The sequence below is a fragment of the Microdochium trichocladiopsis genome, assembly GCF_020744255.1.
Source record: "Microdochium trichocladiopsis strain MPI-CAGE-CH-0230 chromosome Unknown B0I36scaffold_8, whole genome shotgun sequence".
NCBI lineage: Eukaryota > Fungi > Ascomycota > Sordariomycetes > Xylariales > Microdochiaceae > Microdochium > Microdochium trichocladiopsis.
The window spans coordinates 2,411,978-2,437,691 of record NW_025763551.1 but is presented as its reverse complement, the minus strand read 5'-3'; the positions used below and the strand labels follow the sequence as shown (position 1 = coordinate 2,437,691).

At 56.1% G+C, this 25,714-nt stretch overlaps 11 protein-coding genes across 11 annotated transcripts; 4 read left to right on the top strand and 7 right to left on the bottom strand.

Moving 5' to 3' along the window:
* Nucleotides 1-484: 484 nt before the first annotated feature.
* On the top strand, nt 485-1,660 carry B0I36DRAFT_386699 (Prefoldin). Its single transcript, XM_046161123.1, has 4 exons — nt 485-620; nt 719-1,002; nt 1,083-1,200; nt 1,265-1,660. Exons 1-4 carry the CDS (start codon nt 596-598, stop codon nt 1,315-1,317), a joined length of 480 nt encoding a protein of 159 aa, XP_046009655.1. The 5' UTR covers nt 485-595; the 3' UTR covers nt 1,318-1,660.
* Nucleotides 1,661-3,072: 1,412 nt separating this feature from the next.
* Nucleotides 3,073-4,146, top strand: B0I36DRAFT_433876 (uncharacterized protein). The gene is made up of 3 exons (XM_046162678.1): nt 3,073-3,159; nt 3,223-3,489; nt 3,553-4,146. Exons 1-3 carry the CDS (start codon nt 3,119-3,121, stop codon nt 3,941-3,943), a joined length of 699 nt encoding a protein of 232 aa, XP_046009654.1. The 5' UTR covers nt 3,073-3,118; the 3' UTR covers nt 3,944-4,146.
* A 91-nt stretch (nt 4,147-4,237) lies between these two features.
* B0I36DRAFT_330659 (kinetochore complex Fta4 of Sim4 subunit, or CENP-50-domain-containing protein) lies at nt 4,238-5,523 on the bottom strand. Its single transcript, XM_046154864.1, has 2 exons — nt 4,980-5,523; nt 4,238-4,905 (listed from the first exon to the last, which is right to left on the bottom strand). The coding sequence occupies exons 1-2, from the start codon at nt 5,347-5,349 to the stop codon at nt 4,403-4,405; spliced, it is 873 nt and encodes a 290-aa protein (XP_046009653.1). The 5' UTR covers nt 5,350-5,523; the 3' UTR covers nt 4,238-4,402.
* Nucleotides 5,524-6,012: 489 nt separating this feature from the next.
* On the top strand, nt 6,013-7,707 carry B0I36DRAFT_366000 (uncharacterized protein; the record flags this gene model as incomplete). Its single annotated transcript, XM_046159229.1, has 1 exon — nt 6,013-7,707. The coding sequence occupies one exon, from the start codon at nt 6,013-6,015 to the stop codon at nt 7,705-7,707; it is 1,695 nt and encodes a 564-aa protein (XP_046009652.1).
* Nucleotides 7,708-8,781: 1,074 nt separating this feature from the next.
* Nucleotides 8,782-10,171, bottom strand: B0I36DRAFT_365999 (uncharacterized protein; the record flags this gene model as incomplete). The annotated part of the gene is made up of 3 exons (XM_046159228.1): nt 8,782-9,206; nt 9,278-9,814; nt 9,895-10,171. 3 exons carry the CDS (start codon nt 10,169-10,171, stop codon nt 8,782-8,784), a joined length of 1,239 nt encoding a protein of 412 aa, XP_046009651.1.
* A 280-nt stretch (nt 10,172-10,451) lies between these two features.
* Nucleotides 10,452-11,352, bottom strand: B0I36DRAFT_158604 (uncharacterized protein). The gene has a single exon (XM_046148624.1). The coding sequence runs from the start codon at nt 11,206-11,208 to the stop codon at nt 10,600-10,602; it is 609 nt and encodes a 202-aa protein (XP_046009650.1). The 5' UTR covers nt 11,209-11,352; the 3' UTR covers nt 10,452-10,599.
* A 1,117-nt stretch (nt 11,353-12,469) lies between these two features.
* Nucleotides 12,470-13,531, bottom strand: B0I36DRAFT_158615 (uncharacterized protein). The gene is made up of 2 exons (XM_046148625.1): nt 13,097-13,531; nt 12,470-13,025 (listed from the first exon to the last, which is right to left on the bottom strand). Exons 1-2 carry the CDS (start codon nt 13,363-13,365, stop codon nt 12,605-12,607), a joined length of 690 nt encoding a protein of 229 aa, XP_046009649.1. The 5' UTR covers nt 13,366-13,531; the 3' UTR covers nt 12,470-12,604.
* Nucleotides 13,532-16,006: 2,475 nt separating this feature from the next.
* B0I36DRAFT_414872 (uncharacterized protein) lies at nt 16,007-18,333 on the bottom strand (the record flags this gene model as incomplete). The annotated part of the gene is made up of 4 exons (XM_046162027.1): nt 17,801-18,333; nt 17,311-17,727; nt 16,609-17,215; nt 16,007-16,546 (listed from the first exon to the last, which is right to left on the bottom strand). The coding sequence occupies exons 1-4, from the start codon at nt 18,208-18,210 to the stop codon at nt 16,007-16,009; spliced, it is 1,974 nt and encodes a 657-aa protein (XP_046009648.1). The 5' UTR covers nt 18,211-18,333.
* Nucleotides 18,334-19,552: 1,219 nt separating this feature from the next.
* On the bottom strand, nt 19,553-21,668 carry B0I36DRAFT_365996 (Not1 N-terminal domain, CCR4-Not complex component-domain-containing protein; the record flags this gene model as incomplete). The annotated part of the gene is made up of 4 exons (XM_046159227.1): nt 19,553-19,613; nt 19,673-20,183; nt 20,247-21,309; nt 21,414-21,668. 4 exons carry the CDS (start codon nt 21,666-21,668, stop codon nt 19,553-19,555), a joined length of 1,890 nt encoding a protein of 629 aa, XP_046009647.1.
* A 973-nt stretch (nt 21,669-22,641) lies between these two features.
* On the top strand, nt 22,642-24,240 carry B0I36DRAFT_330646 (deacylase). Its single transcript, XM_046154863.1, has 5 exons — nt 22,642-22,928; nt 23,076-23,254; nt 23,414-23,456; nt 23,551-23,744; nt 23,973-24,240. Exons 1-5 carry the CDS (start codon nt 22,922-22,924, stop codon nt 24,099-24,101), a joined length of 552 nt encoding a protein of 183 aa, XP_046009646.1. The 5' UTR covers nt 22,642-22,921; the 3' UTR covers nt 24,102-24,240.
* A 296-nt stretch (nt 24,241-24,536) lies between these two features.
* On the bottom strand, nt 24,537-25,433 carry B0I36DRAFT_207650 (yippee zinc-binding/DNA-binding /Mis18, centromere assembly-domain-containing protein; the record flags this gene model as incomplete). The annotated part of the gene is made up of 3 exons (XM_046148860.1): nt 24,537-24,680; nt 24,735-25,147; nt 25,250-25,433. Coding segments are annotated over 3 exons (741 nt in total), but the record flags the coding sequence as incomplete, so codon positions are not given.
* Nucleotides 25,434-25,714: the final 281 nt, after the last annotated feature.

Genomic DNA, 25,714 nt, shown 5'->3' with positions numbered 1-25,714 from the left:
GCATGCTGACGGGCAATTCCCCGCGTCTTTAATCAATAAACGAAAGAGGTCCCGACGTCGTGAGGCATGCAAAAGCAAAGACGCCGGAGCCGGGCCCGGCATGTACCGGCCGCATCCTCCGGTCTCTGTTCCGTGCCGCATGGTCAATTTGTGGCACATGGAGGAAACCTACTTACTCGACGAATTGAGCTGAATAACGGCCTCTTCCTGAGAACTACGACAGTAAACATGGGAAAAGGTCACGCGAGGGGCCGCAGGGACAGTAGTTCAGCTAAAACGGCTTTTTCTTCTTTAGATGCTGAGGTCCTTCTCCAAGCTTGAGGACTTGGGGGATGTAGTGGTGTCGTCTGCTGGAAAGTGCCAAAGGGCCTGCCTGCACATTGGGACACTCTGAATCCACCACGTTGCGGGGTCCCACGGCGGCCAAAATTTATGGCACGCCGCCATGATTACAGGGGTTGGCGGCGAGCATGAGAGCCAGGAACCATACAAGCACAACATCAAAATCAGCAGACTGGCGACTTGAAGCTCGCACAAGTTTGACCCTGGTAACTTTCCACCATCATTCTGAGCAGCTTTCGTTCTCAGAGCAGTCATGGCCTCAGGCGGCGGCGAGACCAGTAAGGCCACCCCTGCCCCACCATCACAAAGCCTCAGTCATGATGTGTCTCTGGTCCTCGTTCTCGTCCTCAGGAATGCTGACCATGCGTGGGAACAGTAAATCTCGACACGCTCAGCGTTCAGCAGCTGAGCCAGGTCAAGAAGCAGCTGGACGAGGAGATTGAACATCTCACCTCGTCCTTCACACAGCTGCACGCCGCGCAGGCCAAGTTTCGCGAGTGTCTCCGATGCGTGGGTGCCCCTAAGCAGGGGGCCTCACCGGCACTGCAGAACGACAAGTCGGTCTTGGTGCCGTTGACAAACTCTCTCTATGTGCGAGGCACCCTGACAAATGCCGACCACGTCCTTGTCGATGTCGGGACCGGCTTCTACATAGAAAAGGTGCGTTTAATGGTTCCTTTGGGGGGGGATCTTTTGTCCCGTGCGCAACTGCTCGCAAGATACTGACAATCATGACTCAGAGCATCGCGTCTGCTGCTCAGTTCTACGAGGGCAAGGTTAGCCAGGTGGGAGCGAGCCTCAAGGAGCTTGAAGCTATTGTTCAGGGCAAGACAAACAATGTCCGCTTAATAGAAGACGGTATGTCCTCACGCATGCATTCAGGGTTGGGGTCATCATGCTAACATTCCTTTCCCCAATACAGTCCTGCGACAGAAGATGGCTGCAAGCCCTCCGCAAGCATCTGGGCAGTCATAAAGAGGTTAAATAGATACATGGTTGACTCAGCAATGTCGAAGACTGTGTGCACTGTGCCTTCGCCTATTGCCGGGAAGATTATGGTCGATCTTGTGTACTTTGAACAATGAATGAATGCAGCATAAATCGTCAAAAATGGTGTTGAAAATTGCAACACAACAGAGTTGGGCCCGCTCGATAATTGGGCGCCGGTATGAGAAGACCCAGCAGCATATAGATGCGTGTTGGCGGCCTTTCGTGGACTTTCACATGGCAAGAATATGGCGCACATTGTGTGATGATCGTTGTTCAATGTCACGACCGTGCTGACTACAAGTCATGTATACCTAGGTACATTGTGGTGGGTGACGAAAAGCTGCCATTGGGAAGCAGCGACCATGCAAACGGCCTTCCAAGTTTGCGAGTGTTTGCCGCTCAATAGACCTGGGCAGTGCTCATTGGCAGCACCACAAGGCTCCATGTCAGATTTCCCTCATTTTCAGGAGATGCCTGAGGATTCCTCGATGCAGCAGCGCAGTATCAATGGTCCATTGTGGGTAAACCCACCCGACGTCTCTTCTCTGTGGACTATTTATCTGACGCTTCCTCTGCACTCTGCTTCCTTCACAAGTGAAACGAGCCGACATGCATCAAAAGCCAAGTACAATCACAATTCTTGTCGCCATAAGCACCGTTCGTACACGGCTATTCAACGAATCATTGCTTTATATCGTCTCCTCCCGTTTCAGGCGTATACCTTTCAGCGATCAATGCTAGAGTCTCTCTTTCTGAGATCGCATCACAGTTGGCTCACAATACTCGATCAAATCTAGCCTGTCATGCCAAACTTTCTCGATGAATCGTACGTTGCACATCCAGAATGGTTCTCCTGGATGCAGCAGCTCACTCGCATCCAACAGATTTCTCTCAATTCCTGTCCAGGCTGAGGATGACGTCGCCGCGCCTTCCCCATTCGCGCATCTTTACCAAACCAAGCAACGGCCTCCTTCAGAGATATATGCATCAGAAGTGCGGACGACAGAAACTCTAAATGACGCTCGCACTCCTGAAAATGGAAAACAGGACGATTTTGCTGAAGACGGTGTCTCACCACAGAACCTCAATGAACAAGCTGGTGGCCAGGTGGCGGACTCCCAACTCCAAGGTCAAACATGTCCAGTAGCTCCTTTAGAGTGCTGTCGCAAGGTGAGTTCATTGAAACGAGGCGGGAGAAGTGGTTAGCTACTGAAATGCGCCACAGGCCATCTTCACGTTACCCTCCAACGCGGGCAGCCAGGCTCGGAAACTCTCGATTCTGAAGTCGATCCTAGATCAAATGGCTCACAAACAACCCGGATGCACGATCGACCTGCAGAAGAACGGCATCATCCCTGGGCTTTTGATTACAACCAAATCCACAAGTCACCTGATCGCGTGCATCAATATATGCAGGGACGCTGCCTGTTTGGAGCTCAGCCGAAGACGTCCTTCGGGCAAGACCTCTCGCAAGATACTGTTGAAGCCACTTCGATTCGACCCAAGGCAGGCTAGAGTTTCTCTACAGCAACTGACGACTGAACATGGCCAACGTCACACTCGACCTCGGCTCCTGAAGCATCCTGTGAAACCAATAGCTCTGCGGGAAGCTTTAGAGTATTCGCAAGCTCGAGAGGCCTTCAGGGATACGCTTGAACAGATGTTAGTTGACCACATGGACGCGATAAACAGCCAGGATGCAAATTTCTCCGTGGTCGCTCGCTTCGGGCACCTTCGTCTGCAAGAATGGAAGGGTGGTGCGTCAAGTCTGGAGGAATTTGCCCTGATGATGAAGCAGCCGAGAACCAGGGCTACTATCGCAGACAAGTAGGTCGAAACTCTCGTTGAAGGTGCTTAACGACCAACTGCCTGTGCTAAATCGGGTTTCAGGTTCGGTGATGCAAGAATGGCTGCAACTTTGTTGTCAGTCATCCGATCACCTGATCAAGACCTCTTTGTGGCGACCGACTATCCTCCCTCAGCATCTGAGCTTGTCGCTAAGCACAGTGTGGAGGCATACCTGGACGGCCAGAAGCTTGTGGCTGATCTTGAACGCGCCGCAAAAGGTCACAAGTACGACTTCTCGACGACACGCGAAGCAATTGAGGTCTCACGACAAGCGGCAGCGTTTCAGATCCAAGTCCTTCGGCTTGGAAAGTGAGTTCCTGCTCCTGTGCCAAGAACTTGACCGGTTCGTCTTATTTACGGTATGCCATTTAGGAATATCGACTGGATGATCGAAGCAACACCAGACTGCAAACTTGCACCTGTGTCACGTCCAGTTCTGGGACGAGCAATGATAGTCAAGACACATGACAGTGTCGGTGAATTTCCTCGGTTCCGTAAGTGCCCTCTGGTGGAAAACTTAACCGTCATATCGGCCTACGAGTTTCAGTGGGCCAACGACAAGACCCCTTATCTTGTCGAGCTCACAGTTTTGCGCTGGTGGGCCACCTCTGCGTCTTGCGAGCAGGGCGACGTGCCCGTGACGAGTTTGGGCATAGCAATGCGTGATGACGAGCGGGGTCTGGAGGTTGACAAGGAGACTGTGGCTCAGCTGATCGAGCACATCGGTTTGCTCGCAAAAATCATCGACGAAATGGTGGAGTAGTGACAACGACCAACGCTCTCTGGCAGGGTGCGAAGAGAGTTGTGGCCATTTAAGAGGACCGGTCACACTGTGTTAGTGCTCATGTCACTTATGAGGTCCAGAAGGTTCCAGGAATCATCTCCGTTCTTGGAGGTCTATTCTCGGAGAACATCATGTTGAGATGTTGCAAAAGGTAGGCAGTGATGCTAGCGGAAGACGCCTATGTTCAGTCTTCCCGGCCTAGCATTGCAGGAGATGACACGACAAGTTTCGAGGCAGGCGTTTTGATATCTCTAGTGGACTTTGGTGAATACACAACAGGTCATGGCAAATACTTTTCATTTTCCCTAGAATGGGTAATTCTGACAAGGCTAATGGGGTATATCCAACAATAAAGCACCAAACCCTAATTCCGAAGAATGATATTTCGAAAGAAATCCACGTCGCTCAACATCCTCCATCATAGAAGTACCCAGAACTTTAAAACCCATCTAGGAGCGACGCAACCTTGTTTCTCTCCAGGACGTCCAGATCCTGCACAAAGTCGTCCTCTTCGCCATCAGCGTCATGATCTCGAGCATTCCTCATCCTTACATCTGCCCCTGACCTATCCGCCCTCGACGGCGGAAGCTGGGCGAGCCGTCCCGACACACGCACGAGCAACATGCGCATCCTCTCGAGTTCCTTCTCTACATCACCATTGCGGGTGATCAGGTTTTCTTGCACGCTGCTACCGCTCACCCCACCGGCGCCGGAGCTCTCTGCCTGCTCGTTCTGTGCAACGGTACTGAACGGCTGCAAGAGAGCTTTCATCTTGCGCAGACGCTCGACGCGCTGGCTGGCTTGTGTTCTGCGTGCAGACAGAGATGTAAGCGACGCAGCGAGATCCTGGTAGCGCTGTGCTTCTGCAGGATGGGCCTCTGCTTGCGCTGGATAAGCGGCGAACCAGTTCTCCGGGAGGGAGGATATCATCGCGTGGGTTGCTGACGCGCGGTGAAGGTTAGCCGATTGCCAGCCCATTTGCAACGTTTTGTGTCAGCAGGAAGCTGGGACATACTCAGATCTGCGCCTATCCGCAGCGCATCGTCACCAATGTCGGCACCATCCTTGTCCCCTCCGTCTTCTCCCTCTTGCCGCCTGCCAGCGATATAGCGATCCGCCGAGTCGAGCAGCAACCGCTCGATCTGCTCTGCGACATGCCTCGATGCTTGCGGGGCGTACACACGGCGCGAGTGCTGCTGGAGCAGGTGATTGAGGCGGGTCAGGGCGTCTTCGAGGGTCTTCTGTGACAATGATGCAGCATCCGAGTCTGCGTTGCTGCGCTGCCAGTGTTGTGAAGGCGCCAGGGGCTGTGAGAGCTGTAGCGTCTGAGCGGTCAGGAAGGCCGTCTTGTGGGCGAGGACGGTTGGTGGTGGTGGCTCGGCCATGGCGCCGGTCAATCGCGTGCGTAAGAGATGCCCAGATACTTCGACTTGGCGAGAAATGACGATCGGGATCAGATTGTGGGTGGAATCTGAGCTGGGCTATATAAGGTCCGGCCGGTGATAGCTTCAACCTCGGTCGTCTCTGGAGACGCGTCAAGCGCGTCTGCTGCGCGTAAGGTGGCGGGGTGAAGCGCAGACCGTGCTAAGACACAGTCTCGGCCTGTCGCAAACACTGTTTTGCGCCAAGCAAACTGCCGTGATGACATAATGAAACCAGCTTGGAGGAAGCTCCCTGCGCAATGACGACGACCGCGGGGCTGAGCGCGCTTGGGTTCTGGGAGCCCGAGCACATGCGCTGCGCAATCATCCACGACATCCGAGACTCCCTAACCTGCCTGGCCGGCTCCAGCTCATTGCGACTCTGCCAATCTGCTAGGCAAGCAGGCAGACGTTTTCCTTGGCGGCCTGTACCTCCTCCTGATCCTGTCTGGCCTGGTCACAATGAGGAATGCAACGGTCTTGGCTTTCTCGCGACCACTACGAAATCATCATCTCGACTGAGCAGGACTAAGCGCCAAAGGCGTATCCGACGCCGGCCTCGCCCAATTTTCAACGCCATAGACGACATTCCCTGAAGTGTCTGCCTCACGGCCCCCGCGAGCCGTCATGTCGATCCGAATCGCCCTCGATAAGCCACAAGAGTTCTACACGAACCTCGACGAAATCAGCGGGCAAGTCATCCTAGGCCTGAACCGTGTCGAGACGATTGGCAATGTCGTCGTCAAGCTCGAAGGCGACTCCCGCACCGCCCTTAAGACTCCGGACCTCGACGGCCGCGTCAACAAATATGACTCGAACGGCGTCGTCACCGAGAGCCACAAGCTGCTGTACCGGCTGCAGCAGGTCTTTCCGACCCCGAACACCCCGATGAACGGGCCTGGCGGCTCCAGCGTATTCAACCCGGGGCAGCACGCCTTCCGCTTCAACTTCAAGATGCCACTCAACAACATCTGCCACGATCCGAAAGCAATGTCCTCGCTGATAGGCGTGGGCGGCATGCTTGCGCCAGGACAGTCGGGCATGCTTGGCCTTGGCGGCTTCCGCACCATGGACGGCACTCGCCAGCTTATGCTGCAGCATGTCAAGTCGACTCTGCCTCCCAGCCTGACGGGGTTCCACGCGCAGGCCGAAATAAGATACTATATCAAGGTCACGATTCAGCGGCCAGGCTTCTTCAAGGAGAACTGGCGATTCCAAATCGGCTTCAAGTTCCTGCCGCTCGAGCCTCCGCGGCCAGCGCTCACGGCCCAGGAGGCCTTTGCCAGAAGACCATTTGCATTCACACCACGCACACCGCACCCAGCGAAACGGCATTCCTTCTTCGGTATCGGCGGCAAGTCCAAGAACAAAGACCCCGCAGAGCCGGGCCCGGTAGAGGGCGAGAAACAGGAGCCGCCCACCATAGAAGTCTCCGCACGCCTGCCGCACCCTGCCATCCTCACCTGCAACGAGAACATACCACTCAGGATCCTTGCCAAGAAGGCCGCTCCGGTCAACGAGCAGGTCTACCTTGTGGGCTTGGAGGTGGTGCTGCTCGGCTACACCAATGTGCGCGTGTCGACCCTGTACCACACCGAGACGTCGAAGTGGACAGTCGTCACGCAGCAGAACCTCAAGGTGCCCCTGGGGAAGCCGGAAGACGAGGTAGGTTCCGAGTTCGAGGTGCCAAACAATCTCTGGGCTGGCCAGGCACTGCCCAACACGGTCGCGCCGTCCTTTAAGGCTTGCAACATCGAGCGCCGCTACGAGCTGGAAGTACACCTGGCGCTGTCATGGGGTCTCCCGGGCGTCAAAGGCGCCACGGCGTTTCCGCAGCTGCTGCGCCTGCCATTGAAGCTTTCAAACGTGGCAGTGTTTTCCGGCATCAAGCCACCACCGGAACTTCTCCAAGCCGCGACTGCCGCCGCCGCCGCCACCACCACCACCGGCAAGCCAAAGCCACCAGCGCTCCCGCCACGAGCCTCACAGGTCGGCCTCAACTCGCAGTTCCAGTCCTCGCAGCAGAGACCGGGCAGGCCCACGCACACAAACACATTCCCAGCCGCCGACGGCAGGCCACCACCCTTGCCCACGGCGGCCGGCCGGCCAACACAGGTCCACGACCCTCTGTACCCGCCGCAGCTCGGGCCGGGCAACGTGCTCCCCGCGGACGACGCGCCGCCCAGCTACGACGAGGCCATGGCGGCGACGGCCAGCGCGCCGAGCACCGAAGACCGCCCGGCGTACAGCGGCGTCACGGACCCGAATGCGCCTAGCTCGATCCCCGAGAATGACGGCACCGAGAAGAGAGGGTGGCACTGAAAGCGCACGCGCGATATTTTCCCACACCGCACATGGCGGTTTTGGTTTTAAAGAGAAGCAGCTTCCTGTCGAACGAACAGGTCCCTCTGGAACAAGCCATCCACGAGGAGCAAACAGATGTTGCACGGACCAGAATGGCGGCGGAGGCCGGGCCTCTAGTCGGGATCAACGGAGAGAGAAACTTCGACCCGCAACACCCTAGGGACAGACACACTGCGCCTCGACCGCCGCAGCGAGACCGCAAGCCGGTGAGGATAGCTAGCCTTCATCTGAGACAAGCCACGCAAGGCAAGGCAGGGCAAGGCAAGTCACAATTGAGTGATGGTGAACGGGGTTTGCCGTGGTGGCGCTACAAGAAACGCTTGATTGCACGTGCATATATCATTTCACCCTGCCACAGTTTGTTCGGGGAGATGCGGGACTCGGCTCAGTGCATCGCGGCGCCGCGGGATGGCGGCTTGGGAGCAGGGTCCGACGTGATGTTGGGAGGGAGTTGGTTTTATGAACATGATGACGGCAGCAGACACTAGTGACAGTAGAGATACCCGAACACGCAACTCATGACTTTATCCGAAGCAGACATGTGATGCCAGAAAGACCTGTGGAACAGGCACACAGAGAGAGAGAGGTGTTGGTGGTGACAATTGTGGAAGAGCGACGCCTATGTCCATGGTTCTTTCTACAGGTCTACAAGGGACGCATACGCTAAAGTCCTATGTACATTTTCCTCCCACCCAAAAAAACACGACATGCATGTTCGTCATGAACGACCATCGCTATGCAGGCCGGCAATGTGCCGTTGCGGAGATGCTCTTCGCCCCAGACCCCATGTGGGTGGGTTGTTGGTGTTGTGGAGTAGCGGGGGAAGGTGGTTGGCAATGGTACCGTCCAGCCACATCGACGGACTGAACCATATGCATGCCCTACCCGAGACTTCCCGGGAGCTAACCGGTATCCAAAAGTCGGGGTAGGCTGGATATGGGCTGATTCTCGGCACGTATACGGCTTCACGACCCAGGACCTCGGCCTACGGAGCAGCGGAGCGCCTACGTAAAGCTAGCTCATAAGCCCACTTTACAGCTTGTTCTTAAGGATGGACTTCATCCGTCTCTCAACCGCGTTCATGTACTCGGTGGTGGTGACATAGTCCTCGCGAGCAGTCTTACCGCAAGCCAGAGCCAGATCCTTGGTCATGATGCCGTCAACATCAACAGTGTCAATGCAGGCCTGCTCCAGGCTCTCGGCAAACGCAACCAGCTCGGGGGTCTCGTCGAGCTTGCCACGCTGGACAAGGCCACGGGTCCAGGCGAAGATGCTGGCAATAGGGTTGGTCGAGGTCTCGCGACCCTTCTGGTGCTCACGGTAGTGGCGGGTGACGGTACCGTGGGCGGCCTCGGACTCGAAGGTCTTTCCATCAGGGGTGATGAGGACGGAGGTCATGAGGCCAAGAGAGCCAAAGCCCTGGGCGACAATATCGGACTGGACGTCACCGTCGTAGTCTGCACAGAGGTATGTATGTTAGCACCTGGGCGTTCCTTGTTTTCTCAACAGTTGTATGACACAAACTTACTCTTCAGGGCCATGATGTAGCCACCGGAGCTCTTGATCATCTGAGCGACCATGTCGTCGATAAGGCGGTGCTCATACCAGATCTTCTTGGCCTCGAAAGCTTCCTTGTACTCGGTGTCGTACAGCTCCTGGAAGATGTCCTTGAAGCGACCGTCGTACTTTTTGAGGATGGTGTTCTTGGTGCTCATGTACAGGGGCAGCTCCTTCTCCAAGGCCAGCTTGAAGGAAGCATGGGCAAAGCCAGTTATGCTCTCGTCGGTGTTGTACTGGGTCTGGGCAACACCACCACCGTTCTTGAAGTTGAAGACCTCAATCTCCTCGGGCTCGCCACCCTCGGGGGTGAAGACCATGGAGAGCTTGCCGGGGCCCGGGAGGACAGCGTCCTTGGCACGGTACTGGTCACCAAAGGCGTGGCGGCCGATGATGATGGGCTTCTTCCAGCCCTGCACGAGGCGGGGCACGCGAGGAATGACGATAGGCTCACGGAAAACGGTGCCACCGAGCGCGTTGCGGATAGTACCGTTGGGCGACAGCCACACTGCAGAGAGGACGAGATACCATTAGTTCGCCTAGCGACGCCAAACTCGACGATGGAGTGGAAGGCCACTGGGGACTTACTCTTCTTGAGCTTGAACTCCTCGACACGGGCCTCGTCGGGAGTGATGGTGGCGCACTTGACGCCGACCGAGTACTTCTTGATGGCCTCGGCGGCATCGATGGTGACCTGGTCATCGGTCTGGTCACGGTACTCGAGGCCGAGGTCGTAGTACTTGAGGTCGATGTCGAGGTAAGGGGTGATGAACTTGTCCTTGATGTCCTGCCAGATGACACGGGTCATCTCGTCGCCGTCGAGCTCGACGACGGGGTTCTTGACCTTGATCTTCTGGAACGCCATGATGCTGGTGCGGTGGAAGGCGGCGGTGGAGGCAATGGAGGGAGCAAAGGGCTTGACAACAAAGGGACGTGCAGATCGTGAGAGAAGAGACGACCGAAGAGGACGGACGGAGGAGGAGAGAAGACAGTTCATTTTGGAGGAGGAGGGGCGGCCGGAGACACTCGGGCAAGGGACGAAAACCGAGTAGGTGATCCCGGAGGGCAGAGGAGCGGCGGCGGGCGGGACGAGGCGCAGGCTGGGCGACAAAGCCGAGGAAGAGAGGGCCGGATAGCTAGTTCCGTCCGGGTCGGGGCTTGCGGGCGAGGGACCACGATAAGGGTCACGATAACACACCGCGGTGGAGTTGTCGAGGCCAAAAAAGGTTGCGGCTATACGTTGGCCACAGAGTTGGACGGGATCGCAAGGCTACTACTGTATACTAGGGCAGGTCAGCCAGCCGGTCCGCGGGAGGGTTTGGCGCAACTTTGACCCTGGACCACCAAGCCGATGGGGTCGCAAGGAGGGGTTCTCGGCCCTGGAGTTTCTCCATGGGCGAGGCTCGGGTCAAAAGGGGGGGTAAGGGTTGCTTGGCCGGCGCAGCCAATGAGGGGCCGGCGCTGCCTGCACAGGTGACCGGTTCGCAGCGGCTCGCGCGCAGCAAATTCTGGGGAAGACTGACCTGCGCGGCAGACTTCCGAGCACTTGCCGTTTTGGTGTGCCGAGGCGGCGGTGATGCAAGCAGGACAGGGAGGAGGCGATGCGCTCTCGTGTTTCGCTATCTGCCACCGGTGGTGCAGAGAGATGTGGTCCGTCTGCGCTATGAGCTGAGCGTGCGGTTTGGCTGATGGTCCAGAGGAAAGGCAGAGGGAGAGAATGTGTGCATCATCATGGACCGCACAGCAATTTTCGGATCCATCGGCGCCTGGATCGGAGTCGCGCACTGCGAAAAGTCGTGGTCGTGGGGCCTGCGAAGCCCTGGCCTGGAGGGGCCACCGTGCCGATTTGCGGAAGGCAGGAGCAGCTCTTTGCTGCTGCGTCAAGTGTGCCCAGCTGTCCATGTCGACCTACACTAGCCTTGTGCGAGAGTCGTTGCACTCGACTCGACTGAACTGAATTGGTCACAATCGTGTGTCGCGGCCCCGGCTCGTTCGTGCTGCATATGCTCGGGCGATAATTCCCGATCAAACATTGTCGTCTACGGCGGCAACTTGGATCCCTTCTCGAGGGACGTCAGTCGGAATCGGGTGGCCGCGCAGCACTGCGGGGCCCCGGCCCGGGGTTTGGGCTGCTCGATGGGTGGGCGTGTCATGGAGCGTGTCATGATCTGGCCCGGAAGTCTCCCGAGATGGCCGAGTCTGGGGCAGGTCGAGTGACCATGACTGCCTTCTGCCTCGGAAGTTGGCCGAAGGGGTCGGGAGGAGCAGCGCTGCGTGGTGAGAGACGGAAGGTGAGGATGAAGATGGTGAAGTTGGGAAATCGGCCAGAAGGACCAGAGTGCGCACGGCGTCGTCGACTTTGTCGGCTGGGCTGGCAGGAGCGGCACGGCACGCTCTCCTCAAACCCCACGGAAAAAGCAACTACCCAGCGCTCTGCAGTCCTTGAGCTAATGCTGCAGTCATGCCGTCCTCACCGTGCCTCTCTGCCACTTGCAAAGTCGCATTTTGGGCGAGATGTGGACGCCACAGGGCAAAGGCACTTCAGCCTCGACACCGCAGAGTGTCTCGGCTGCGTCTCTAGCCAAAGCTTGTGGCATGTCTCCGACAGCCGTCATCTATGCCTTGATCTTGTATCTCATTTCGATGGTCATCATTTATTGACCTGCCTTGTTGTTGACCAAACTTCTTCCCTCAATCATATTCTAGCTCGTTCAACTCCATCTACACTCCTGATCTTGCCATGCCTCCGTTGGCGAAATGTCCTTGTCTTGTCCCATGGAGCAGGTCCCTCACACCATGACTCTTCACTCTTCATATGGCTGAGGCATGAGACCATAAAACCAAAGATTGAGGTGCCGGCACGAAGCATTTCTGCGACTCCACGCAGCCGCTCTTACACGCAGCAAACCTCAGTCAGCCTTCTGTCCTTCTTAACATGTTACTCCTCCCTCTCCTCCCTTTCCGCGACGCGGGAGCTGCTTATGCTCCCCTCGCCTGATCAATTCATGACAGGATTGCAATATTGAAAAGGGTTAGCAAACGAGTCTTTCTTTCCCCATACAGTATTCTCGTGGCTTGGCCTTGCAGCTTCACCACGCCATGCACTTGGACTTTGGAACGAAAGAAACGCCGGTACGAAACAAACAGTGATGTGCAAGACAGGAAAGACAAGGCAGAGACACAGCGGTGATGATGGCGCAATTTAAGAAATGAGCCAAGGCAGCATGAACAAGAGCTGACCACGACATTGCGAGAAAGAGTCTTTCAACAGTTTGGCCATATTTCCTTGCCCAGTCGGTCACGGAAACCCGCGCCGCGCGCGCCGGTCGGAGTCGCAGTCCTCCTTACACCGAGGGCACTGCCATTCGTTTTGGGCAATGACGACTCGATCAAGGCATTTCCTACATCGCCACCACTTTTTACTAACACTTGGTTCCTGTGCCATGCCATCGCCGCCACGCCGTTCAATGTCTTCTTTATGGAAGGTCCGGTAATGGTCTCGGTAGTGGTCCCTTCGTGTGAACGGGTCCTTGTGTCGGGTGCATCTCTTGTAGTCACAGACCAGTCGTTCAGGGGGTGAATCTGCATGAGTATGCTGCGTGTGCCGGTTCAAATCTGCGATGCGCTTGAATGGCCTGGCCTTACAACCAGGGGTAACGCACTGATATCTCGGCCTTTCCGTGCCATTAGTTTCATAGCCTGCTGGCTGCCCGTGTGTGCTAGTTGCGCGATCGTGAGCATTCACCTTGTGCTGTGTTGTGTCGTATTGTATTGTGTGAATTACACTTACAGAAACTCTGCATCGACGCCGTGTCCTTGTGGAAGAAGCTGCAGTGGCTCTGCCGTGGTATCTTGATCATCTTGCCACTGTGGATGTGGATGATGCTGTTCACTCCCGTGTGCTGTCATGTGGTAGCTCCATGTTGCGGCATGCTCGTCAAAATGGTCAACAGGACCCGACGCATAATCGGGCAGGCGAGGCCCTCCAGTTTGCCACACAACACCATGTGCGAGTGGATGCTCAGAGTACCGTTCGCCCGCGTAGTCACCGTATATCATGTCAGTGCTACTGTTGCTGTTGTTGCTGTAGTTGCTTATATCGTTGGCCCCATGGTAAGGGATTGTCGCCAAGGCGTGTGAAGTCCCTGAAGATCCAGACGGATAATAGGGAGAGTGCGTCGAAGAATCTGGTACACCATGATTGGCATCCAGGTGAGAATCATCATCATCGGCATACTCGTCCTCTGAAAAGGTCCAGTGTGGTGACTGCTTCATCGTAGAATCGGGGTCCATGGTGGCCGGGCACGTTTCTCAGTCCTCTAATAATTGTGCGGATCCCTAGGTTGCTGCAGAGCTCGATGGACTCGGCTGTCGAGCTTTGCTGTGACGATATGTGTAAGTCACCACTAAATTACTGATGAAGAGTGATTGCGGTCTTGGAGCTGGCAAATGCTTGTAGCAAGACTTTGTCGGAGACGAAGGGCACGACAAGCACTCCAGCAGCACGGGGCTATGTTATAAGCATGGCATGGCGACCAGGCTCAGTGATGAAAGACAAGGTCCGGCTTGCAAAGATGGCATATGTCGATGTGCCCTTCATGCAAGCCTTCAGCTGCAGGCAAGTACGGCAACCGCACGCTGGCAACATTAGGCTATGCTACTTGTCCATTTTCAGGCTGACCGACCCCATGCGTATGAGAGCCCAATCTGGGAAACACATGAAAACGACCTCCGAGTGGACATGAACGGATGGCATCTGGTTTCCAAACAGCGGTCGGGAGTGACACGCGACTGGTGAGGCTGTTCCACACCACTTGCGGCACCGCAACTTCCCTTGGATGAGGCTGAGGCTACATAGCAGTACCATATGGTCCATGGCTGCGCTGCTAAACTTAGAGATGCAAAGTCTTGTTGAATCCTAAAGCCTGGGAAGATAACTCTCGGTTGCACCATGCAACAAGTCCTCGACAGTGCGTACTCGTATGTGAAATGAATACCACTTCTGGGGTGTCTTCTGTATCTCTAATATCCACATGGAGAGGCACAAGTCTCAGCTGCGACCTGCGCTTGATCCTTCCGGGTTTTTCGGCTTGGATTTCAGCCGTGGTGCACGAAGATGTGGCGACCGATCAGGCACCGCGAGCACACCGCAACATAATTCCATTGGGAGCGATATGCCCTGCCCGATGATGTCGTTTGGTCGATCTGGTCGAAACGAGAGCTATTGAACAATGGCCAGGTCAATACCGCAAATCAGGCTCAGCCCGCAGCGATAAGAGAGTGTTGCAAGCCCTCGCAGCGTGAACAACGAGGCTGACCGTCATGGTCAGATCTTGATCGCTCATTGGGCTCCTGCAAACCCAGCTCGCACCAGCAATCTGCCTTGATGCGGCTGCCGAAGACAGACCGCGAGCCATTTTCGGTTCGCGGTCTAATGCTGACCAGGCGCGCGTGAATGCAAGTGAGCCATGTGGCGAGGCGTCCAGACGATCTCTCGAGGCTCGGCCAATGAAGGCTGCCGCACACGTTGGCATAAGGCTGCGGTCTGTCCAGATTGTGGCTGGCTGGTTCGCCTTACAGGTTGCCTTGCAAGCCTGGCTGGCCCGAGGCAGACCAGGCCATCGTAGCCTGCTGCAGGTCTTTCACAAGGCTTCGTAGGCTTTACGTGGCTAGCAACGACTGGAGAAGCTCCGAGCAAGGACAGTTCTGCGTCCGGACTGATTGCCTGCGACCAGCCATGGCGTGACGGCTCGATATGGAAGCGAGCATGGCGACACCAAAGATAAAACATAAAAATAAAAGAAAAAATCAGAAACGTGCTTGTACTGACGAGTCTCGACCATGGTATTTTGAGAGGCACAGCCTTTGCTGGGTAGTCTGATATCGTGGAAGCACCCTTGTTAAAGGTTGCTGGGCGAAATGGTAGTGTGCACGACGCACACGGTGTGATTTCTCGTGAGAAACGAAGATTGCCTTTCAAGTATCTGTTTGTAGTCGGCTGTCCTTCGGCTGCCAGCAGGACCAAGGTGCGGCAGGGACGACCGCCTGCCTGCAACCCCGCGGCTGCTGTAGGAGCTGAGCTTGCTGAGGTGACAACTTTGCCCCTTCAAAGACCAGAACAAGCATCGCCAAAGTCCTACACGTCGTCACGACTCTAATTCGACGAGACAACCTTGGAAGGCAGCCAGCAATCGGAAACGGACCCTTATCTACGGCTGCGACAGGGTTGCTGTGGACTACCTACATGTGTAGAGTAGCGAACGTATGGGTTGGGCTTCATGTGGTCGATCACTATGCCCGTCCACTCGCAACTCATTAGTGCTCTTGTGTGGGTGACATGGCACTACCCACATCTGTAACGAGCCTTATTCACCTCGAAGTCCAAAGTCAAAGGCTGCCTCGACACGCTAGCCTGCATGAGCATGCAGGATCTGATGCAAGTCACCGATGCTGCACGCCGTGGCCAGTCAGGCTGCCAAAGGCATGTTGTGCGACGAATTGAAGCAGGCCTCTCTCTCATATAAGCCGTTTCTAAGCGTGATTGGAAAAGCCTTGCGGACAACCCGACAACAGTACACATCCTCCTTTCCTACCACCGTTTAGCTGATGCGCACATCGAACATCACCTAGTGCATCAGCGATAACCGCACTTGGCAAGCATATGCGCGGATAGTTTCGGGCCAGGGATTCTTGGACGGATCTACTCTCTCAGCAGCCCTACTCTCATCATGCCTCGGCCTCCGCGGTTTGCTCGGAGATAGTAAGGCAAGAATACCAGGGTAACAGCCTCTTCGTTGTCCGCCTCCTTTTCTGCAGCATATGCCTGCCGTATCGACTTTTGTCCTCGCCCTCGTCCCCTTGTATCACTGCCCTTTTCGTGTTTCCGTGTCCAACCTTTGGCCTGTAACTCAATATAATGACACTGCTTCTCAGCCTGATCGCCTGAGCCCAGAGGCATAGGCATGCTTCGAGACCTCTCTTGGATCTCTCCATGGCGAGCAAGACCAGTATCCCGGAAGTGGTCCTTCTCCCAGGGATTGTCGGTGTCCTCTACACAGTAGACCACTGGGCCGCGAGCCAGAGCCACCACATGCTGGTTTGTGTACGGATGCGGATATACCTGTCGTGGAGCGAAACCGTCAAAGTCCACCGTGAACTCGGAATGCTTAGATGTATATGAGCTCGGGATCACGATGTAACCGCCCACACACTCAAACTCCTCAGCAGTGGAGGGCGTGATCTGTAGATGCATGTTAGCCACAGCCAGTCGCCTCAAACCTAGTGAGAAACGTCTCGCAATACCTTGTAATCTGGGGACCACGATGGCCACCTCAGTCTGATGGTCGTTTTGAGGGTCGACGGCGCCTTGATTTGGAACGACACCTTACCATCTTGTGGCCAGTCTGAGAGTTGCGCAAAGCTGACTTTCGCGCCACCTCCTGTCTCGAAGGATACTTCAGCCGTGGTGTACAGGTGCACATTGACAAACACCTCGTCCGCAGCTGGACTGCCGTAGTCCCAGAGGTAACCGCCGATGCTGCCGAACAGCCGCATCAGATTTGGGGGGCAGCACGACGTCTCAAACCACGACTCGCGGCGATCGTTGTCCTTTTCCGAGCTTGCAAGCTGGTTCACGTAGGTGAAAGACCTGCCGTCGAGACCCATAGCGCCCATGACGGTGTTGTAAAGACACAACTCCATCACATCGGCATAGCGCGAGTCCAGGTCGAGATGCAGCAGTCGCTCGGCGAGCATCATCACGCCGATGGACGCACACGTCTCGTTGTAGCACCCGCCGTCGTCGGTGCCCTGAGGTAGGAAATAGTCGATCCCGAATCCTTCCCAGTTGAGCATCGCACCAATGCCACCGGTGAGGTACATCTTCCTGTCCACCATGTTGTCCCACAATCTGCGTAGGGTGTCCAGGTATGCCTGCTTCTGAGGATGCGGCTGAACTCCCGCCTCGTCCAGGCAGAGCATATCCGCCACCCAGTATACAAATACATGGCCCGAACGGCGTGGCCCTCGACAGTATCCTGCTCGAGGATGGGCTTGTGGGACTGGTTGTAAAAGTGGTCGTACGCATGGACATATGAGTTCGGGCGCTTCCAGGGGCTGTCGCCGCGCTCCTCCGCCTCCCAATCGTAGTAATGCTGGCCGTGCTGACCTGTTGGGTTCCCGCGCTCCTCGATAAAGTACCGTCCCAACTCGTAGGCGTCCTGATTACCCGTGACTGCGTGTAGACGCAGCAGCGCCAGCTCCGTCTCCGGGTGGCCCGGGTATCCGTGCCTGCGACCTTCCTCGGGCCCAAAGACGGACCGGATGAGCTTGACGTACCTGATGATGGGCTCGAGAAGGAGGTCGTTCTTGTAATACTTGCTATGTGCGAGGGCCGCTTCGACAAGATGGCCGGCATTGTATCTGAGGGAGGGCATGTAAGCCAGTCTGTGCTTGACAAGCTCACAACGAAGGCAGCACGCCAAGAAAGACTCACAGCTCATGTTGATCCCTCAGATTACTCCAGCGCTTCTCCGGCTCAATGACCGTGAAGTAGAGATTCAGATACCCGTCGTCCCCCTGCGCACTTCTCATCATGTCCACAATCGCCCGCACCGCGGCGTCGACCTCGGCATCATACCGGTCCAGCAGGAGGTAGCACGCTCCCTCGATCCACTTGGCGACGTCGCTATCCCAGTATACCGGCGGCGGACACGGCCAGCGCGACAGGTCATCGTACACCCCGGGCTGCCACTTGAGGTCGAAGCACGTGTACCGTCCCGTCTTGCGGAGCTGGGCCAGCTGCGCCTTGACGCCGACGGCGTGGAAGATTTCCCGGCGAGACTGGAGGAGGGACGGGGACGGGAGGGTGGTTTCATGGAAGATTGTTTGTGGGTGTTGAGCCATTGTTACCGAAGTCCTTCCGGATGTCTTTGGATGCTGGCTGGTTCAATAAGTGCAAAGTCGTCCGCAATAGTTTTATGACATTGCCTGATCGGCGAAATTGCGCCTTGTGCCGAGAAAGTGTGAGCTCTTGGTATCTACAAGGCCCAGTCAGCTTAGGTCTCAAGGAGCTAGTCGTTGGTTCAATCGTGTCGAGAGAGAGGGGTGCTCTACAAGCTAATCCAGCGGACTTGTGGCAAAATAACATGAATATCTGCTCTTCGCCGTCGCCGCCAACGTCGTCTTCATCAATTTCTCGGGAGCAGATCAAAGACTCACCGATAAACCACAGGCGGAAAGCGAACATCAAAGTCTCAAAAGAAAGCCAAAAGAGCCTGCCGTGGTGGTGTCAGCTCAAAGCACTGTTTGTAGCTAGCCCAATGCAGTTGAATGCTAGCTCCAAAGAGACAGAGAGAGGGAGTGAGAGAAAGAAATAGTAACAACGTTACGAGGTCATCCCAATGTGCACGCAGGGGCGAACCCCTCGTTTTCTCCGCACGGCAGGCAGGCACGCATGCATACCTTATACATGCAGGCACGCCGATCGACGGCCCGAGCCCAAACCTCGCGAAAGCGCACACAACAAGGTTCCAGAGCGCATGGGGAGCTTGACAGAAACGACTGGATGGCATCGTACCCGGCCAGGCCCTGGGCTGCATCCTCCCATGATTATGACGGGTTGACACTGACAGCTCCGACTACCGGCTTGTTTTGTCCCTTCCCCATCGTGGCGGTGTGACTATGCAGTCAGTCGTGCTGGCTAAAGATCTGGATAATGTCAAGAGACCTGTGTAGTCAAAGTTTGGGCTGCTTGGGAAGAAGCGACTAGCTTTCAAAAGCCCAACCCAAAAGATGGCGGCTTGTCTACTAAGACAAATGCAAACACTAGGCAATCACTCCTCCTCCGCGACAATCAGCTGGGACGCCGGCCGAAAGTATACAAGACAAGTTGGTCGAATGATTCATTATTACCAGCAAAGATCGCTCACTGCCAGTGACAGGCACGCGGAGACATACTGAGCTGAGCTGCGATCTGCAGACAGCCCCAAATACCACATCATGCCGTTTGTCAGAAAACACCTTGATTCGTCGACGTGCGCCACCCGGGCTGGTGACAACTCGATTCGAGTATACCCTCATGGGCAGCGCTAAGCGACTACACTATCGCAACTGCAGAAATGCATCAAGCATCTGCAGATAGGCTTGTTACTAAGATCACAGAGCCTTCGGACCAGACATGTCCGCATGTCTGACGCACACTCTTCTTGGCCATCCACTCCTTTCCAGAGCTAGCCCCAGCCTGCAATCAAACATCATCCTCGAGGAACCGGTAGGCAAACTTGAAGTCCGCTTTGCGGCGGTTCATCCTGTAATTCAATTAGTCTTGGTGTGAATCCAGACGATATGTAGCATGGAATTGACCTACCAAGTGGATTCGTAATCGAAGAACCGGTATGTGCCTTGCTCGAATTCCTCGGTAATGTTCTTTGGCTCCTCATGCCGCTGGAACCATGTCTGGTACTGCTTGTGGAAGCGCCAGCTCTGGTCCTTGAGCGCCTTGGCGGCCAGGTACTGCTGCGAGGTGCCCTGCTTGTAGTAGAAGACGTAGAACAGCGTATCGGGCTCTATCCGTGAGTACAGCCGCGGGTCGTCGAAAATCTGTAACGGTTCCTGTGGATATCCTGAAGAGGGAACGCGCACTTCAGGCTTGTATGTCCGCGGAGGTTCTGTGTCGTAGTTGTCGATGCCATTGACGTTCTGTTGCGAAGCAGCCAGCATGCGGAGTTGTGACCGCGAGTTGGCCGGTAAAGGCCGGTTCTTGGTCACTTCGTACGACTCGAGGAGATCTGAGAGCGAGGAAGGGAGGTAGTAAATTGGCTCCTCGTCCTCTTCCTCGCTGCCACGCGTACCATTTCCATGTCCATTGATCTGCGATGCTGTGGTGTAATCTTTGTTAGCGCACAAGTCGAATTTCCGGGCAAGAGAAGAATAGTACGAACCCTTTGATGACTCCGCTGCGGCAGCACCCTTCTTGCCCTTCTCCTTTTTGGAGGACAGAACAGCAGGCGGGGGTGTGGGCGCTTTGGGCTCGGCAGCCTTTCCCTCGGCTGGCGTGGGTTGGCGGGCTTCTGTAGGCACGGGCTGTGCAGGCGCCAAGGCGGGGGAATTTACAGCACTCGCCTTTCCCTGAGATAATACTGGCAGAGGCGAGATGCCTGTCGAGGAGGAAGCAGGCTGCGATCCTGGCGGCGGTGGCAGGGGGGCGATGCCAACGTTGTTCTTGTCGGCAGCGGCGGCCGCAGCTGACGCGTACTTGAGGGTCTCTCCAGCAGGCCGAGCAGGTAATGCTGCCGGCTTCATCCCTGTGCTCGCACCACCGTTGGCCGTGTTCAACAAACTTGCTGGTGTACTGCTCAGCTGAGCAAGCTGTGGTAATGGAGACTTGACCTGAGCTTGTGCAGATGGCCGACGACCGACCGCGGCTGTCGCTTCCACGGCCGTCCTTGTTTTGCCCGGTATACTACTCGCCCGCTCTGGTTCGACGCTATCTTCGTGGACCGACTGGTTGTCTTGTGAAGAGCTCTTGTCATTGTCATGGGGCATGCCGTAAACCTCCTCGTCTTCCTGAAGGTTGAGCTCGTCGTAGAGCTCGTCGTCGTCGACGTAGTCGTCGTTCGTGCCGTCGCTCACGTAGTATCGTATGCTCTCCTCGAGCTCGGTCACTTGTTCGGGTTCGACGCCGCCGTTCTCGAGGGACCGCCGGATGAGCTCGAGTTTGCCCTGGTGCCACTTGTGCCGCTCGATGATACCCTCGATGGTCGCCATGCGATCCGCCTTGGCGCCTTGATTCTTGCCCTTCTTCATGGTGACCTGTATTGACTCGTTCTCGGCCTCGAGCGACTCGAGCTGCTGTTCGAGCTCGTCAACCATTGTGCTAAGGAACTCGCTCGCCTCCAGCTTGGCCTGCTCTTTGGGATCGAGTTTCGCTGCCGCCGACAAGCCTTCTTTCGAGTACGCCTTTGTCTTCATGGCCTTTTCCACAGCCTTGAACTTTTCCATTTGCTGCACAACAGATCACCTGTTAGTTCAATTGCCACAACGACAAGTATCTGGCCCCGGTTTGGACGACGAGCCGTGTGGCTGGGGTGAAGGGGGGGCGGCCGTACCGTCTCGATGAGCTTCCGCTTCTCCAACAGCGGCGCCTTGTCCTTGATGTCGTTGCTGGCCGCCCATGTCTTGATTTGGTCGCGTAAGCGCTGGAGCTTCTTGATCTCACGCTTTAGATTGTCCTCGAGCTTCTCCTTTTGAGGTTGATTATTCGACTGCTCAATCTTCTCGTAGATGCTCTCGAACTCCGCGACTCCCTCTTCGACCTTCTTGAAGCACTTGTCGACTTCTTGTTGCAGTTTCCTGGCTGCCATGGCTGCAATGTGTTATTGCCGGTCGCGCTGCGACGGGCTGGAGTGTGGTGGTGGTGTTGGATCGGCTGCTGTGTCCGGGCTGCTTGGGCGATTCAGGCCACGAGGCCCCTAATGGTAATGGTGGCGCGGGCGACGATGCTGCGTGAGCACAAAGGGATGTCGCAGGTGCTCAGTGCGAGGGGTGTCGCGCGGGTCCTGGTAGCTCGAGCCCTCCTCTGGTGTGAAGGTGGGATGCGAGCTGGCGATGCGCCTGGGCTGATGTGTGAGCCCAGCTCGTTACGAGTCGGTGGCTTCGAGAGAGGTGTGTGTGTGTGTGTGTGTATGTGCGCGCGCAGGATGGCACTCTGTGTGGTGTGACAGCGGCAGGATGTTGTTGAGCGAGGCCCTTGGGGAAGATCTAGATTCGATTGGCTGCAGTGGGCAGTGGCAGGTCCAAAGCTCCAGCTGTGCTGGAAAGCAGACGGGCGGGCGCTGTATCCGCCCGCATCCAGCGAATACGTAGCACGTGTGTTCTGGCGTTGGGCGCCCGCAAAAGGCGCAATCGATAAGCACGTTTAGTGGAAGGGCGATCGCCGCCAGCATGTTGCCGTGGCTTGGGTCGCAGGAGGAGTGTGCTCCTGCTGTCTCCTGGGTTGTCGTCGACCTTGAGGGACAGGTTGCCTGGCGAGGCGCCTGCAGTTCTTAGCCATAGTGCAAGACCAGTGCCGGCGGCAGCAACGAAATTGCTGAGCCGGGTTGCCCAAGAGACACGAGTGCTTTTGGGTCACTTTGTGATGCTCCTCGATCCTGCAGTTTGGAGACTGTCGTGCTTGGATGTCATGAGGATTGCTACAGTATGATGTGACCACGAACAAATCCAGCATATGGATCTAGTTTTGCGGGCTGGTACTATGACGGAACAGGGTCTTGTCATAAGCAACTGGCATTCTCTACCTTAAGGTATCTAGTTCAGCTCCTTTAACACCTTAGAGCAGGAGGCTATCATTGCAGGGCATGCAAAGTAGTGCCCACTCTCGTGCTGCCGAGTGGACCTGACACTCCGATCTAGGAGTGCCTTACATGTGCCCAAACATCCTCTGCATGTGCAACATCGAGCTTCGACAAATTGGGATGTCATTGCAAAGGCAAAGTAAAGAACTCGATCCTGCACGACTTTGGCGTTCCCCAGACTTCGGAGCTTTGGCCGCTCCCTGAATGCGCATCACGCTCTGCGCGGCACCCATCTCCTGCTTGAGTCGCACAAGTCCTCCATCATGAAAGGTAACAAACTCACACAGGATTAAACATCCAAAGATCCAAACACCTTATACGCAAACCACCTTACGTACCCAGAGTTTGTGATGATCCGACACCTGCAGTCACGTTATACCCCCTGCGGCTTCAGCAGCTGACATTCTTCCCGTCCAGCAATCTTGCAGCGCGTCCTCTCCGCCTCGGTGACGGTAGACAAGGAAGTCGTCTCCTCCATCGGGAAGGGCGTGCTCGTCTTCGCCGCGGTGGCCCCCGGGGACACGGAGAAGGAGGCCGACTCGCTCGCGGCCAAAGTTCTCAAGATGAAGCTGTGGGATGATGAGAGTGGTGGACGGGTATGTGCTCCTTTCTTTCTCGCCCATCTACTCAAAATCCCGTGGAGTGGTACCGCCACATGTAGCAACAAAAGGGGGAAACGTGTTGCTATAGGACAGCCGCCGCATCATGACTCCGAGGTTATCGCTGACGAAACCACTTCTTCCCCGGTGTAACAGTGGAAACACAGCGTCACAGATATCAACGCCGAAGTTCTCTGCGGTAAGTCCTCCCAGCCGCGAGCGTCGCCCTCGCTCGTGTCACTCGCGTGCAATACCGGATCCCGAACGCCTCCCTGACAACCAAATAAAATTAGTATCCCAATTCACGCTCCTGGCCTCCACCAAAAAGGGCAGCAAGCCCGACTTCCACGGCGCCATGGGTGGTGACGACGCCCGGCGGCTGTACGAGTACTTCTTTTCCAAGGTGCAGCAAGGCTACACCGCTGAGAGGGTCAAGAACGGAGTGTTCCAGGCCATGATGGAGGTCGCGCTCGTCAATGACGGCCCAGTAAGTTGTTCATGTTTGCCCTCAACCTGTGCCGTCGCCCCTCGTGCTATTTGCCAGACGTTTTCGGGGGCATTTTCGGTTGTGCTTTCTTTTTCTTTCTTTTCGTGGTTCATATATGACTTTCAACCGTCCAAATTGCCATCTTGGCCACATTGTAGCACCGTGATGTCGAGCACTATCAGAGAAGAAGTGGGAGGACTTGGTTCAGCTGACATGCCGGCGGGATAGGTTACACTAGAAATCACGGCGAGTCCTCCGCCGCCGCCGCCTAATGGCGGAGAGAAAAAGGACAAGAAGTCGAAGAAGGATGTGAACGGGGAGAAGTCCTCATCAAGCACGCAACATTCTGGATTATAGACAACTTTTCAAGAAGAGAGCAAGGTGATCGGTTTCACATTGAAGATAGAGAGAGCGTTACTTTGTTTGAAGCTTTGCTAGAGTAGAGAAGGGGGCAGGCAGAAATACTGCTGCTGCTGCTGCTGCTGCTGCTGCTGCTAAAATTGAATAGAGACCGTGCCAAAGGGGGTATCAATAGAAAGATTGTGTTGTGGGTGCCGTCTACGCAAACATTGAAAGCAAAAACGCCCGTCTGACCAGGTATGTCATCAAAATCACATATGCGCAATGCAAATCCTGGTCCTCGTCATGGTCATACCCGCGACAAAGCAGTCGCCTACTTCCCAAACGCCCAGATGCAGGAATGCAAGAAAGGAAAAAAAGAAATCAACTCCAGAGACAGTCAAGAAATGGCGTCGATCACGCAGCACTCGCCTTGCCGCGCTGGTTCACCCTGCGAGCACGTCTCCTGGCAGCAACCGCGGGGTCCCAGGACCCTGCGAATAAGTCGTCACAGTCGTCTTCATCTTCAGAGTCAAACACGACGATGTCCTCGTGGGAATCGCCAGCTCCGCCTTTCTGGTCGCCTGGCCAGCGAGACTTGCTACCTGTAGCGTCGTTGGTGACGGGGCCGAAATCTGCAACCAGCTCGACCTCGGACTCCGGTACGTCTTCCCAGCTTCGATAATCAACAGTCCGCTGAGTCTCGAGGATGAACTTGCCAACCTTGTACTTCTGGGACTCCTCCTTGGCATCGACGTACTTCCACCCAACGCGAGCCTGGCACACAGCGCAGGTTATGTCGGCGACAATGTGGGAGCCCGTGACAAGCAGGCGGGTTTCCGACTTGCCAATCTTGATGTTGAGCAGGCTGCCACCCTGGTTCGGCACCGGGGCGATGAGGTAGGCGCGGCCATAGCGACCAGTGAAGCCCTTGCTGACGACCTGGGAACAGTATGCAAAGTCGGTGGAGCAGGTGGAGCACCGGATGGTGTTTGGCTGTGTGCGTGAGAGGCGCCGCGGGTGTGACGCGATGGGCGGTGTCGTCGAGTATGACGATGTCGCAGCTGAGATGGAGGATCGAGCCGAGGCCCGGCGCCCTGCTGCGATGCTAGCACTGGGGGCCGGGGTTGTGAAGCGGGACGTGAAGAACGATGGCGAAGTGGGACTGTCCCCCGGGCTTGATGGAGAAGAGTCGCTGGGCGACGAGCTGAGTGGCGGAACAGCTGCCTCGGACGGCGGTGATGTGCCGATGCTGCTGGTTGCCTCTGTTGCAAAACCACTCTGCCTCCGCCCGCGAAAGGGCATTGAAAAGCTGGGGAGGAGGAAGACGGGGAATTTGGGGCCGGCAGCCTGCGTGGGCGTCGATGACGTAGCGGACGTGTCGCCCGCAGCGGCACGGAGGGCCGCGAACATGTTGGGTAGTGGTGGGTGCGGCAACGGTGTGTCGCCGCGAGATGATGATCGGCTCTCTGTGTGTCAAACAGAAGCGGAGGTTTGCTTGTAACAGGGTAGAGGACAAAGACAGGGACGGCTCGACTTATTGTCGCCGGCGAAGCGGACTGTCTCGGGCGGCTGCTTGTGATTCGGGGTTGTTTCACGTTCCAGTAACATGCGAGACAAGCGCGGAAGTC

Coding starts and splice junctions, on each gene's coding strand:
- B0I36DRAFT_158604 (XM_046148624.1), bottom strand. CDS start 11,208: ATGGACAGCTGGGCACACTTGACGCAGCAGCAAAGAGCTGCTCCTGCC.
- B0I36DRAFT_330646 (XM_046154863.1), top strand. Junction 23,255..23,413: donor ATGATGAGAGTGGTGGACGG/GTATGTGCTCCT, acceptor CCGGTGTAACAG/TGGAAACACAGCGTCACAGA. Junction 23,457..23,550: donor CAACGCCGAAGTTCTCTGCG/GTAAGTCCTCCC, acceptor AAATAAAATTAG/TATCCCAATTCACGCTCCTG.
- B0I36DRAFT_433876 (XM_046162678.1), top strand. CDS start 3,119: ATGATGAAGCAGCCGAGAACCAGGGCTACTATCGCAGACAA. Junction 3,160..3,222: donor AGGGCTACTATCGCAGACAA/GTAGGTCGAAAC, acceptor ATCGGGTTTCAG/GTTCGGTGATGCAAGAATGG. Junction 3,490..3,552: donor CAAGTCCTTCGGCTTGGAAA/GTGAGTTCCTGC, acceptor TATGCCATTTAG/GAATATCGACTGGATGATCG.
- B0I36DRAFT_386699 (XM_046161123.1), top strand. CDS start 596: ATGGCCTCAGGCGGCGGCGAGACCA. Junction 1,003..1,082: donor CCGGCTTCTACATAGAAAAG/GTGCGTTTAATG, acceptor ATCATGACTCAG/AGCATCGCGTCTGCTGCTCA. Junction 1,201..1,264: donor TGTCCGCTTAATAGAAGACG/GTATGTCCTCAC, acceptor TCCCCAATACAG/TCCTGCGACAGAAGATGGCT.
- B0I36DRAFT_158615 (XM_046148625.1), bottom strand. CDS start 13,365: ATGATATACGGTGACTACGCGGGCGAACGGTACTCTGAGCATCCACTC. Junction 13,026..13,096: donor GGCGTCGATGCAGAGTTTCT/GTAAGTGTAATT, acceptor TCGCGCAACTAG/CACACACGGGCAGCCAGCAG.
- B0I36DRAFT_330659 (XM_046154864.1), bottom strand. CDS start 5,349: ATGGCCGAGCCACCACCACCAACCGTCCTCGCCCACAAGACGGCCTTC. Junction 4,906..4,979: donor GCGGATAGGCGCAGATCTGA/GTATGTCCCAGC, acceptor ACCGCGCGTCAG/CAACCCACGCGATGATATCC.